The sequence below is a fragment of the Polypterus senegalus genome, chromosome 14, assembly GCF_016835505.1.
Source record: "Polypterus senegalus isolate Bchr_013 chromosome 14, ASM1683550v1, whole genome shotgun sequence".
Taxonomy (NCBI): Eukaryota; Metazoa; Chordata; class Cladistia; order Polypteriformes; family Polypteridae; genus Polypterus; species Polypterus senegalus.
Genome location: NC_053167.1, coordinates 64,474,106 through 64,489,332, shown reverse-complemented (window position 1 = coordinate 64,489,332; position 15,227 = coordinate 64,474,106). Strand labels below are relative to the sequence as shown.

At 36.9% G+C, this 15,227-nt stretch overlaps 1 protein-coding gene across 2 annotated transcripts in view; it reads left to right on the top strand.

Moving 5' to 3' along the window:
* The window catches only part of LOC120514245 (collagen alpha-1(XXIV) chain), a 327,082-nt gene that overhangs the window by 58,646 nt on the left and 253,209 nt on the right, over positions 1-15,227 (top strand). For both annotated transcript variants that reach the window (XM_039734522.1, XM_039734521.1), the window contains exons 3-4: positions 4,503-5,863; positions 14,899-14,952. In XM_039734522.1, the coding sequence (XP_039590456.1) occupies positions 4,503-5,863; positions 14,899-14,952 (1,415 nt within the window). The remainder of the gene's footprint in view (positions 1-4,502; positions 5,864-14,898; positions 14,953-15,227) is intronic.

Genomic DNA, 15,227 nt, shown 5'->3' with positions numbered 1-15,227 from the left:
TCTGACAATCTGGTGAGGGCACTGAGCTTGTTCAAGAGCGTGTATGGTCCTTATTTTAGTAATGATTTGTGTGATTCCACTCTTACTCAAGAACTGACTATATTTTTTATCTTAGTCTGTATTCACCTTAATGTGAGATTCCATTCTTGAACTTGTGTCCCTTCCAGATCGTAAAGTTGCTCTAGATGAATTACATTTTTCACATTTTGCCTCATGAGTACCTCAATGGTGTTTAAATATATTTCTTTTAAAGAATTAGACTTTTGTGAGAAATTATCATCCATGATAGTGGACATTTTACCTATTAATAAAACTAACTTCCTTATATGGTGGAACCCAGTTTTGAGTGCCAAATTACTTCTGAATTAAATTAATTCCTCCAGAATGTGGAATTTGACTTAGATAGAAGACATACTAAAAAAGATTCTTCAGTGGCTAGTAAATAAATGTCCCCTCCAATTATGTTGATGTGAGGCATTTGCTTTTCTCTCAGCTGTTAAAATAATTAACTTGTCACTTCACTTTAGGCTTCATTTTTTTGTTACTTAGAATCTTGAACTCTAAAGTGTTGGTTTATGGTTATGGGCCAGGAACTGAGCAGTGTTATAATTTTATTATATTGAAATTTTCTTTCTGTGTCTCAACATTGTTAGATTTTTCTGTTTTTCAGTAAAGATTTGATTAAAAAAACCTGGTGCTTGACATTTTCTATCATTGTACTCCACTATGACAAACCAGTGGGTATTCCAGAGTATTACTGATGAATGTTGAGTTTTGGTTTGCATATGGCTTTTCAAAATTGATTGTACAATTAATTTAACTAGCTGGCTTTTCCACCTGCTAGCTTCTCTCACTATTGCACGTCTCGTCTCGCGGGACGTGAAAGTATCTCTCTGAAAAAGTCACGTCTTGTCCCAGGCTAAAAAGTCTTGTCTCGTCCCAGGATTTTTTTACTATAATAGATGTGCAATTTTACAATCTTGAAAAATTAAACTCACTAAGTCCAACAAACTACCTATCGTCTTGTCAAATTACTGCACACTTCTCAGTTCATAAGGCCTGTGTTAGCCGTATATACACTACATTCATGCAAGATGCCTTGCATTATACTTTACCTATCTAGTCTATTTGCCAACGTGATCTGTCCATGACTCATCATTTCAAAAGGTCTGTTATTTTGAAAAGTATACCTAGAAACCCTAACCTCCAAAGTATTGCATTTAAATTTCTACACAGGTTATATTTTACTCTACGTAACTAAAATACTTTATGCTTAGCCTTGGTCCTCTTATGCCGTACAGTATTTTATAATCTTGAACATTAGGAACCTCTCTCCACATGTTTTTGGAAGGTCCGGTCCAACATAGCTACTTTTTGATATCTTCCATTCTTTCTTTCAATATTCCTCTCTTACTTTATCTTTTGTAATGTGAGGCTTTCTCTCTTTGTTTTACAGGAAGGTACCTTATAAGAGTGATTATTTAAAAAATTAAAACCTTGCATAAAGCATAAGATCAGTATTTGCAAAGTTATGTTTTTTGTTGATTGTGGCGTATATTCATTGCCCAGACACTTGCTTTGTTAATGAAGGTAAATTTAGTACTATTATTTAAAAAAAATTCACCCTGAACAGCTTAACTTTGCTATTAATTAAGTATTTTTAATGTAATTTTCATTTAAATATAGAACAAAATTCCAATATGTTTTTTAAGAGTGTAAATATCTGATCATTTAAAATAATACATTAAATGGTAAGTTCTGCAGACTTGCTCTCTTAATAACAGCTGCATATAGCAGTTTAACTAAAAAATGTCATCTTTGTGGCTTACAATTGTGGCTATTAGTGCATTACTCCAAATGTGAAAAAGAGTGTTAAATATCTTCACCTCAAACTTCTCATACAGAGAATGCTGTATATTCAGTCACATGTTGATATTGTACACAAGTTAATGATTATCCATAGTGTTTTCTTAAACATGTGTTCCAATTTTGATTAAACTGTTCCTGAAAGAAGTCTGGATGACCTCTTAACTGCATTTTACCTATCCTTTAAATTGGTCTAATCCTCTTATCATTTTGTATCAAGTTTGTGCCTTTCAATTTTTGTTAATTTGTTAACACTGCACAACAATTTTTTTAAAAACGTTTGCTTCCTGAAAAATTTTTGCTGATTGTGACAGGTACCTGCTGGGTATGCACAAATATAGTTTTGATTTTACTGCATCACGCAGGAAATCTGAGACATAAACATTTATATGTTTACTAACACAAACGTATTTAGTCACATTTATGTTTCGCATAAGCTATTAAATTCAACAGAATTAAAAGTGCTTTGCTCCTGATTTTCTTTTGTATTCAATGTCTGGTGCATCACGTTGCAGTGTCCGACAGTAGTCAGCAAGTATTGACGGGTTCCAGTTGCACTGGTATCGTTTCTCCATCGTAGCAATGTCCTAGTGAAATCTTTCACCGTGTGAGTGGAGGAAATGAATCTTGAGTAATATGTTGCACTTCATTGTCTTTTATGCTTTGAGAATTTTGTCTACCAGCTGAGTGTAGTTTGGAGCTCTGTAATTGCCAAGAAAATTGTCAACAACATCTTTGAAGGCTTTCCAAGCAATTTTTTCCAGCCCAACTAACAGATCTTCAAACCGCTTGTCACTCTTAACATGTCTGATCTGGGAGCCAACAAAAATGCCCTCGTTGATCTTGGCATCAGTTATTCTTGGGAACATCTGTCTTAAATAACGAAAACCTTCGCCTTCCTTGTACAGTGCTTTCTTCATGAGTCCCAGTTTTATGTGAAGTGGAGGCAAAAATATCTTTGCCAGGTCGACAAGCGATTCATGTGCCACATTTTTCTGTCCTGGAACTAACTTTTTATGGAGTGGCCGGTTCTGTTGAGAATAGTGCGACTCTTTGGCACGGCTGTCCCATTCACAGATGAAACAACAGTGCTTTGAATAGCCGAGCTGCAGTCCTAGTAACAGAGCAGCGACTTTAAGATCTCCACAGATATTCCAGTTTTACCTGCTATACTGGACGTGCTTCAGCAACACTTCCATATTCTCATACGTCTCTTTCATTTGTGCTGCATAGCCAACAGGTACTGAAGGATAAATGTTGCCATTGTGTAGGAGAACAGTTTTCAGGCTTAATATCGAAGAATCAATGAAGAGAGGCCACTCTTCCGGGTTGTGATCACAACCCAAGGCCAAGAACAATCCTTCAATGTCACAACAGAAAAAGAGACTGTCAACTTGTGCAAAAAATTTGGTTATATCATGATGTCGGCCTCGAAACACATAAATGTTCGTACCTGGTGACAGCAAAAACCATTCCTGCAGTCTTGAACCCAGCAGCTTGGCTTTTGCTTTTGACAGACCAAAATCTCTGACCAAATTGTTCAATTCGGACTGTGTTATCAGATGTGAATCGCCTGATGAGCACGGTTCAAAATCCGGGTCAGTGTCACTGTCAGTACCCTGCATTGCAGTTTCTTCATCTTGTTCATCTAAGGTCCAATCCTCTGGTGGTTTCGGAATTTGAAGACTGTCGTCATGTGGCATGGGTCTCATTGCTGAAGGCAGATTAGGATATTCAATTGACTTCTTGTTTTTGGCAGAGAAACCAGACACATTAGTCAAACAGAAGTAACAATCCATCACATGGTCTTTCTGTTCTCGCCATATCATCGGAACAGCAAATGGCATTGTCTTTCGAGTGCCTCTTAGCCAGGCCCTCAGACTGAGAGCACATGGCGCACAGCAAATGTGAGGCGCCCATTCCTTGCCTTGATCACCAATTTTGCAGCCGAAATACAGATGATAAGCTTTTTTCACAAGAGCAGTCATCCAACATCTCTGAGGTGCAAGTGTATATTTGCCACATATATAGTAGAATGTATTGTGGCTGTTACAACATTGACGAGACGCCCTACTCCAAAACGTCTTTAGCATCAAACTTACTTACTGTTATATTACTACAGATACTATACTTTACTATACTGATACTATACATACACACCGACTATCTATATAAACCAAATGAGCAGGATCGGTGTATGCAGGCCACCCTTATAGCATGCTGAGACAGCGTCAAGCTCATTCAGACCTGCCCAGGATGTCAACTTCCACAGAACAGCTTCCAACCTGGCCTGATTCCATGCCTAGACATGCCCAGGCTGCACAAACCATTGATGATAAGTCACTTACAGGAGCGAAAATGTTTGGATACAAATATAAGAAACAATCATGAAAAAACTGAAACTGTACATGATTTTAATGTAAAATTTGTGATGAGCACCCAAAAATCTATAAGAAACACCCAACAGTATTCAAGAAGCAAAAACTTTTTTTAAAAAGTTTTTAATATTATTATATTAATTATTATATTATATTATGCATAAACTAGCCAAATTGAATTTACAACATTTGCAACTCATTGTTAATAAATGTAAAAAAAATGTTAACTTGTTTTTTTATCCGTTTTTTTTCCTGCAGGTGTCGATATTCTTCATCATCTTGGCCTTACAGACAACAGAGGACGACATTTCTCAAGTCAGACAATTTTTCCAACCCCAGCTACTTCATCATTCCCTCAGGGTGTTCTATTTTTAAGAACAGGAGTTCTGTTATTGAGAGACACACGTATTGAAACTTCATCTTCAGGCATATTTCGGCCTGGATTTGGAAATGAATTTACAATTATTGTTAGTATATGCTCCCAGAGAGTGAACAATGCATTTCTTTTCAGCATTAGAAATAAGAAAAACAGACTACAGTTTGGAATTCAGCTTTTACCAAAGAAGATAGTCGTTTATGTTGCTGAAAAGAAATCAGTTTATTTTAATTACAATGTACATGATGAACATTGGCACTCATTTGCTATTGGTGTCCAGGAGCAATCTGTTTCTTTTTATGCTAATTGTGGAGAGAAGCATTCCATTAAGGAAATCTTTGAGAGGCCACAGAAACTGGATTCTAATGGTTTATTTACATTAGGAAGGATGAACTTCAAAACAGTTCAATTTGAAGGCATAATATGTCAACTGGACATTTATCCCTCTGCGCAGGCAGCTGCAAATTATTGCAATTATTTGAAAAAACAGTGTCGTCTTGCTGATACATACCGATCTTCACCAACCCTGGTTACTCCAACATCAAGTGCTTCATTTCAAAACTTACCAGACTTGCAACCTGAAAATAGAGCTTTAAATCATTTCTTTCACAATATCTCTAAACCTAACTATATGACATATCCAGTTAAAAACAACCCACAGGTACATCAGATCTTCAGTCCAGAGAAGGAACTGGCAGCATTTTCTAAAAGAAACAATGAGGATAGTCATGTTAAAACAATTCAGTTGCTGCATCCAAATACTGTTGAAACTAGTAACTCTGCAGGTCAGATTTTTGAAAAAGTACAGACTGATTGGGGTACTGAACAGAAAAAGAAAGCTGCCTCAGGGAGGGGAGCAGAGCCCCAGAAAAGTCATACAGACAATTTCACAGAAGATGAAAAGCAAATAACTGCACTGCCTAAAGGTGATGAGTTTTCTCCTCTTTTATCTCCTTTAAAGCAAAAAAGAATAAAAGATAGCTTTATAAATGAAACCAAAACTAATGCACAGGCTGATAAGTTTATGGATATTCAGATGAAAGGCAACACTACATTATATAGAGAAACATCATCTATCAACCAAGTGGATCCCTGGGAAGAATCATCCTATACTGATGTCAATTATAACACTGAAAGAGCTTATGACTTTGATATAGAAAGTTATGAATACGGCGATGGAGATCTTGACTATTCTGAAGATTACAGTGGCATACCGGGACCAAGAGGTGATCCAGGACCACCAGTAAGTTTTGTTTTTACTTTTTAATATGAATTGTACAGCAGTATTCAGTACAGTAATGCCTGCTCCAGATGCTGAAGGTGAATTCCAGCTCCACGTTCCTGTGTTCTGCCACCTTTAATGAACAAATGTCAATTACTGTATATTTTGTCCTAACATGTATAAAGGTTATCAGAAATTAACTCCTAAATTCTGTGCAAAATAATACTAATTACAGTGTAATAGATGGCAAAACCTTGCTGCACTACCCCATGTCTAGCTATGCACCTGCTTGTAACATTACATTTGGTGGTCTTGGTGGGTCCCCTAAGTGATTGACAGCACCGTGCAATATTTATCTCTGTTTGTATCTGTAAATCTTTCACAAATGGGGACCCATCCCCTGCTTTTCCATTCTCACTCAATTCACCAAGGGGTCATAAGCCCGCTCTGGATAATCACACTTTGAACTCACTGAAGGTGACCCCCTCACACCTACTCTTACATTCCCAGTCCTTTCATCAAGGGGGAATCCCCACCGCCTGACTTTGTGGGTTGTCAATAAACATAAAAAGGTAAAAGTCATAAGACAACAAAGTGTGAGAAAACACTGAGGTTAGATAAATCTGTTTAGTATTTTTAAAATCAGTTATTTGTCATGGACTGTACGGTGATGCTGTAGCAGCATTGCTTCCATGCAATAAAGGGACTGGAGTTCAAGTTTTGAGTGCTTTCTGTGTGGAAGTGTGCATGCTCTCCCCATGTCTGCAAAGTTTGCTCCGGGTGCTCCAGTTTCTTTCCACAGTCCAAAAACATGAAGGTCCAGTGGATTGGTAATGCTAATCAGACGCTGATTTGTGTATTTACCCTACAATATCCTGGCAGCCTGTCAAGGGATTGTTCCTGCCTTGTGCCCGATGTTTGCCGGGATAGGTTCAAGATTCTCCATGACCCTGGTCCAGCTAAGTGGGTTTATAAAATAAATGGATATGTTATTTGTCACATTTTGTGCATGATTCTATTTGTCCCAAACACTTTGTAACTAAAGGTGTATTTAGTAGTTTTATTTTTAAAAAGTGGTTTTCCATTGATATCCTAAACAAAAGCCTTAAAATTTACTGAGTGTGTCCACTTTTGAAACATCAAAGCTCCTAGGTTCTGTATTTTTTTATGTTGAAAAAAGGGTACTAATTCTCTTTTCCTTTCCTTTCACAAAGATTGGTAAGGACAGTATTTTGACGGGGAAAACCCCATGTGCCTCTTAACCCTAACCAGGAACTATGAGCACACCAGAAATGAAAGATGCTTTTAGAATTATTAAATAGTGAAAAGATGTGCATGGGTGTGAAAACTAACAAATATGGAATGCATGGACTTTGGAAAGCATTTACATTAGGGGTAAACATAAAAAATAAAAGCTGTAATGGCAAGGCAATGAAACTGTTATTCCAGCAATTGAGTAAAAATACCTCAGCTGCTGTGTTTGATGACATCATGCTTTTGCCATTGTTCCTGTTTAAACTTTGTAGGCACTAGTGAAGTCCCTCCCCTTCCACCTGATGTGAGTTGTAGTCCCTGTGTCTGTATTGCCATAAAGCTGCAGATGAGATGAACGTATAGGGGTTATATATATTAAAATATTTTATATATGATATATTCTAATATATTTTTAAATACTATTCTTCCTGGATCAATTGCTCAAATTTGACTGGTTGAGAAATGGCATGGTTTAGTGATTGTTCTTGTGAAGCGAAATTCCAAGTTTCCCTGCAGACTCAATTCTGCTAGAATCACTGGCATATCACTATTGTGCCCTTACCAGTTGCGCAGCCTATGATTGCATAAATACATATGAGATCCCAGCACAGGTAAATTCAAGAAAGACCAAGGTGCTTTGCCATGGTACATGTCCAGTAGAGGTGTTTGGAGATGCTCAGTCTTATGCATGGGTTTTTAAATGTGGGTGCATAAAAGATGTGGTGTGAAGCATATTTGGAAATAATCAAGGCATTAAAGGCCCCCAAATTAAAAATTATACTTCTTAAAACACAAGGGCAGGAGCAAAACATTTCCCTGGAAAATTAGCCGTACGATTTTTAGTAAAATAAATGTGATAATTGAAATGCAAAATTATGTTAAGAAATAACTGTTGTCTAAATATGACAAATTTCTCACTGGTCTGAAACACTTCCAAATTCCACTGACTTACATGAAACCAATTTTCTTTTCATGTGATCAATATAGTGCTTATTATGTTTTGACATTTTTTGTAATTAAAGGAAACTACTTAATTTGTTATTTTCTGCTATTGATAAGACTAAATAAGTCACTCTCGCTGGAATGAGAGGGTAAAATGATGTTTGGATATTTTGCAAAATGTCACATTTTCTTATAAAATGCCACCTCATTTCAGGAAGCGGAGACAAAACATAACTCTTTAAAAAATGTTATTTTCTACCCTGGTCATAAAGTTTTTGATTGTGACCTTTGTTTATAGATACTGTATGAGAGAAGGGTGCAGTGTGCTGATATAGTAAGTGTAAATTTAGCTTTCAACAATGGAGTTGTCTTAGAGAAAGTAGGGACATTCTGCTACTGAGGTGACGTGTTGAGTGTAGAAAGAGGTGTTAACACAGCAGTGATAGCAAAGTTGAGAGATGCATGGATGAAATTCCCCATCCTCATTTGTAAATGAGTCTCCATGGCATTGTAAAGGTTCTGAAAGCTGTTTGTGGAGAAGTGTGCTAATTGGTTGGTGAATAGTAGAAGATGAAACAAAGCTTAAAATATCAAGGGTAAGAATAACCAGATGGATGTGTAGAATGTCACTGACTGAGAGGATGATGAATTGCAATTTAAAAGAAAAACTTGGTGTGGAGGTGATGGGTGTTATGCTGAGGAGAAACAGACCAAGATGCTTTGATCATTTGGGACAAAACAAAGTGGATTATTAGGTGAAGAGGTGCACCAAGATAGGAGTGAAGATGATGAAGCCAAAGGAGACATGGTGGGAGGTGGTAGGAGGTGGTATCAGATGATATGGAAAGTTTTGGGATCACCCCAAAGGATGCCAAGGGCCGCAAAGAATAAAGGAAAAAGATTTTTGGGCAACTGGCCAATATATCAGTGATAAGAATGGTGATTTGTAGTTAATGCTTAGTATTGCTTAAGCTATATGTCAACATATTATGTAGTGATGGACAAAAAGCATTTCAAATTGTGCCTTCTGAACCCAGTAGGGTCTTGCTTCTGAAATAGCAAGTCTTAAAGGAGATGCATTTTATTTATTAAATTACTAAATACAGCTTCACATAATAAAAGCATCACCTACTTCCAAGTAAAACTTATAGTTATTCAATTAAAGCTTGAGATCTTGTGCACATTTCTGAATATCTTAGTTAAGTGAATTTTAGTTTTAACTGTGTATATTAGCAACCCAATTTACAGTCCTGGTAAATTAAACTTTCATTACTGGGGCTTAAAATTTTCCTGTATTGCCTGTGATATAAAAAGAAAGGTGAACATGTCTCATTTTATAGTCACAGATTACAAATGTTTGTGTTATGTTGACACTGATTAAAATACCTTATCTTATTCATATGATTCACACAGCACAAAAGGGAACATTATCCTGCAAACCTAATTATAGAGAATACTTACATGTGTACATATTTTCTATTAAAGCTGAATTCTTCAGGGACACTAAAAATAAGATTTATACTAATGTAGGCTTTATGTATATTTGATTATCATGCTCATTTTACCATTTTTGAATGTAGTATAGAAATAAAAGAATAAGACTACACTAATATTTGTCATGTTCCTTTGTTGCTGTGATGATTCATTGGTTAATAATTGGTTTGAGCTGTATTGCATGTATATTTAACATTCAATGATATAACTCCCAGCTGGTCAAACTCACCTGACCAAATTTATGCAGTCTGAGTATGCCAGCTTGTAGTTCATCAATTTTTCCTTTCAGTATAGCCAGTTGTAAAATGTCACACAATATGATAAACTTTAGTAGCCATGAGTTAAAAGTGTGTAGAAGTCTGTTGCTTTCAGCTGAGGGAGAGTGCCTGCTTTATATCAATAGTCTTAAAATAGGCATCATCTTTTATAGTTTTTAAGATTCTAGCATTTATCAATATGAAATCAGATTTTATATTTCACCAAGCTGTGTAAGCCTCTGCTGTAAAAAGCACGAGGTCCTAGAAACTATTGAAATCATCAGAAAAAAAATTGAAATATTGAGATGTCAGGTAATTGAAAGGAATTACTCTGGGCATGTCTCTCTTAGGAGGTTTCGTGTTTCCGACATGCTTGCATCGTTTGTGCATTAGTGGCTAAGTGACTGTCTTTCTTTGGAGGTTTCATTTTGCCGAAGTGCTCGTCTCGCTTGTTTATTAACGGTGGGAGGAAAAGTAAAAGGGAAACCGTAGGTTTTACTCCACTTCTTGGGGAACCACCCACAAAACACAAAGAGCATAGCAAAAGAGATTTTGACATGCAGTTCAACATAGTGAACAAAAGAATTGAACAAAATGAACATAAATGAGACATTTCAATCCAGCTAGCGGTTAAACACTGGTTGAAACAAAACACAAAGCACAAAGTGTCTTTAAAGTAACAACCTCATAAAGAGCCATTGAAGCCAGGAGGAGTGATACAATATGGTTTACTAATTAGCAATTTTGACAAAGAAGGGATAGACATTATAGACATAGACCCTCATGTGCCTGGCATTATAGTTGAGGAAGGAGCCCAGCCACCATATTCTACTTCAGGCAATAGCCAAGAATTCACTCTGCAAAACAAAGTCAGGAGCGCATTTGTCATCTTCATCAACAGCTCTGACATCAATTGTAATAGATTAAGAGACACCAAAAGACAAATGTGCACAAGATTTTTCAAACAATGCTTCCAAACTAAAGGATTTGAAGAAGGTGATAATTAAGCCAGGATTGGATATGAAAGAGGATATGACTGATATGAAGCAAGAAATGAAGCACAAAGTGAAATGTATAAATAAATGTTTTGACCAAAAAATGGACGTAGAACAGTTGGTGACTGTGGCAGATAAAAATGTAATTGACTTCAAAAAACAAACATAAAACACTTTGAAATAAATGTGAAAATAAATTGGCATTAGAGCCAAAAAAATTCCTGAAGGGGTTGAATTTGGAATTCCTACAAAATTAATGTGAGATATCATTACTAAAAATTCAGACATCATTAATGAAACAATGGAAAAATAAAGTGAGTAACTTTTCTGGTAAACATTCTCTGAACATTTTTGTTCTCAAATTTCACAAAATCCAGGAAGAAAATTATGTGCTCTGCTATGTGAGACTGAAGGTAAAGATACCTTTTACAAACAGATCCACAGTACAGCATAACTTTCTTAATTTTTCTGTGATGACCGCTGTGAAGAGGGCTTCTAAAATGGAATGAAACAATTTATTATGGGGTCATGTATTCAGCCAGTTAGGGGCTAATACTTTTAACAGCATATTGTGCATTCTGAGCTAATACTTTTATAAGAAATTTTTTAAAAATATGTTTAACTCATGTAAGTAATCACTGAAAATATCAAATGAATAGATTAGTTGACTCACTGTCTCTATTTTGAATTTTGTGCTTAATTTATGCACTTTACTAATAATCCTCATGTTATGAGCCTTTGTGTAATGTTTATCATTTTTCTTAATGAATTTTCTTTGAGGTCTAATATTATTTAGTTATAGTTTTGAATGTGTTCTTTTTCTGAAAAAGATTTAGTTTGATCCTTGTCAATTTTATTGCCATGTTGCATTAATTGGTCTGCAATGGGGAGACACATGTGATGAATCTAGTGAAACAAGCATTACAGTAAAAGGCAACGTCTCATACAGTAGTTTGCCCAAGGATTCTGATTTTGCTAAGTTCTTTTACTTCGTGTTTCGGCTGGCATTGAGGTTTTTGGTGCACAAATATGATTTAGATATTTTCAATAACTAAAATGATCTGAAGAAGATTGCTGCTTTTGCAAAAATCATCAATTTCTTATTCTTTTTTTTTACCCCTGTCCTGGGTATGGCATTAGACTGCGTCCGGCATGTAACCGGTCCTTCAATTTGCAGGAAAATCTTGGGGGTTGGTGTCAGAATTGGCATTCCAGCTACTGTAAAAACTTCACGTAGTTGTGAAACAGCAGGCAGGACTCCTTTCTGCTCTCTGCTGGAGTAGCTCTGATGCAGCCACCCATAGGAAGGCTGCTCGCATTATGTAGGGGATGAGAAGTCCTCAGAAGCCTCATCCCTGGAATAGTCAAAACTGTTGGAGAGCAAATGGAGTCAGGCCTGTAGGGGCATGAAACATCTTATCTCTCTGGCATGATGATCATCTTTCTTTGCTGTTGGAGGAGCTTCGTAAACTCTGCACTTCACTGGTGGCACTTCCTGATGTACACAGACCTGGGACAGGCCATATCTGTGTAGGTGGGTGCATCTGTTATTGTTTGGGTTGCTCTGATGGCTGTTATATTCAGGGAGTAGCTGTTGCTGTGGTGGATTGGCTCCTTCCAATGGTGTCTAATGTCACTCCTTTCAACGAACGTATTATGAGACTGAGATTAAGGCACTCTCTAGACGCCTTGACTGTTGTCTCAGTATATGCTAAGTCTGTGCTGAGTGATGTTTTGGATAAGGGAGACATTTTATTAACAACTTCACTCGGTGGTTGATAAGCACCCACAAGGTGACACTCTGATCGTGGGTAACTTCAATGCAACCACAGGCACTGACGGGGCTGGCTATAAGGGCTGTGACTGTAGTGAAAGTGGCTCCATGTTCCTTGACTTTGCAAAAGGTCAAGGGGTATGATTTGCTGGATCCTGGTTCCAGCACCCTGAACAACATCATTGGACTAGGTGCTCCAATACTGGTGGTGGAGTGAAGGAGATTGATTACAACTGAGGTTTCTCATGCAGTGCAAATGTGAATGTCGGCAGAGTTCATTTGCAGCCTTTGTTGATTTTCGTAAAGTATTTGACTCGGTTCATCGAACTACCCTGTGGGACACTCTTAAACTTCGCAGGATCCCCCCCAAAGTTGCTGGATGACATGACCGACCTTTACACTGATATTGTGAGTGCTGTGCAGAGTGCAGGCAGAACCTTTGCAGTTTTCCTAGTTGATTTTGAAGTTCATCAGGGGTGTTTCTTGCTCTCACTCTGTTCAGTGCTTGGATGGACTGGGTGTTGGGCAGGGTCATGGGGTCTATCAGCTCTGGGTCATCTGTTGGTGAAGATTCACTGATCTTGATTTTGCCCGACGGTGCTGTGATCTTCGCTGAGTTAATGGAGGCTCTGATTGGGGCTCTTGAGAGACTGAGCAAGGAGTCTTGAGTGAAGATCCGGGCCTTTAATGATGTCTTAAGCACAGCCATTAAAAGTGTGTCTGTCTGCGGAGAGAATGTTGACCTTGTCGAGAGGTTTACTTAACATGGTAGCAACATTCATGACTCTGTTGTCTCTTCCTATGAAGTCAGTAGACAGATTGTGAGAGGTGGGGTGATCATGATGTCACTGTAAAAGTTTGTGTGGTGCTCCTGATATCTTTACCAAAGGACCAAATGAGGCTTGTTAACTACATTGTGAGCGTGTGCCTGTTACAGTACTATGGCCATGTGGCCTGATTCCCAGAGAGTGATCCAGTTCACAGGATCCTCACTTTTGAGGACCCGAATGGCTGGACCAGGCCAAGGGGATACCCATGTAACAACTGGTTGTGGCAGATTAATGGATAGTTCCATCGGAGGTGAAAGGGTGCATTTGGATACGCTGAGTAAACAAACACTCTTTTCTCAGTAGTAGGGGTGAAACCAAAGTTTGAGTCCCACACACTGCCTAAAGATTGGAATTGGATATTTTTCATACATTGAACTGCTAAAGAAATTCATTTTGCATAAACTTCCCTTTTATTTTTAACAAATAGCAAAGTTCAATTGGTCCTCTGAAGTGTGAATCTCTGTTTATTAAATGGAACCTGCATACTGCACACCCATGAAGAAGGTGGTAATACCATCAATAGCTGATAACTTGAGAAGAAAAAATGTAAACAAAACCAATAAAGATGAATTTATTTATAACATTTATAAAGTACTCTGATTAAATCAAACTAAAATAGCATTTAATTCAAGATTCTAACAGTGATCCATGTACCTTAGTAGAGAAACTGATGTAGAAACAAAACAGAAGTCCACAGACATTCAGAATTACTTCTTAGTCAAATTTATATATAGTAGCCTTTTTTTCAGCTGTTTGTTGTTTTTCATTAAATTCATCATTGCTTGTTACACATGATGTCTGAAACATATGCACCACTGCATGGTCTTATCTTTGTTTGTTACCTTCTAATTTGGTTTCATTTTCGTTTAATTCCTGTGTACATTTCTTTGTTGCTGTTCACATTATTCATTTTTGTTTTATTTTCAAGGTTAACTTTGTTGTTCGCATTTGCCTAGCATTTGATTGAACATATTTTAAATAAAGAATGAAGAATAACGATAGGGAAACGATTGCTTGAATAGCAAACAAATCACAGTTATCAGAATAGTTACATCTGTTAAATTGTACCATGAATAGGGAATCTGAAGTATTAGCATTCAAAAAGTAAAAATTAAATCAAGTAAAATGTCGTGACACTATCCTTCCTAGAATATTTTGGATGAATAAGTAATGTATGAGGTGTGAAACAAATGTTTATTCCTATTAATTATGGCATGCTTGTCTTATTGATTATTTAGCCTCTAAGGCATGCAGTACTTTTTCTGCTCTTTTCTTAATATACTGATGGTTATGTATACATAATTTAAAGCCATTTGATCTTAAATGTTTCACTGAAATCTGCCTGTATACAGTGGTGAAGTGCTTAGGCACGGAGAGAATATGTGAACTCCACACTTGACTGATTTGGCAATCATTTTCTTTAGGACTGTTATTCAGCAGACTTAGCAACTTTTTAAATCATCAGAAAAGTGAAATACTAAAATATTTTTACCTTTTTCTTTTCTTAAAGGGTCCTACAGGGCCCCCAGGGCTTCCAGGTCCACCAGGAAGGAGAGGGCCAAGGGTAAGTAGAAGGAAAATTTTACAAATCCACATATTTGAAGCTGTGCCTCATTTTTGTTGGTTTTGTTTAATTAAAAAATGCTCAGCAGAGCATGCCATTTTTGACTTTGATGACATTAGATTTCTACAAAAATTTACTACTATATGGAATGCAATATTTTTAGTACAGAACTATGAAAACAGACTTGGAAGTGTGCCATTCAAAAATAATTACAGTGCTACCTTTTTGGCTTTTTATTCCAACATCTTGTATGTTGTTTCTGAAATGTATACTTC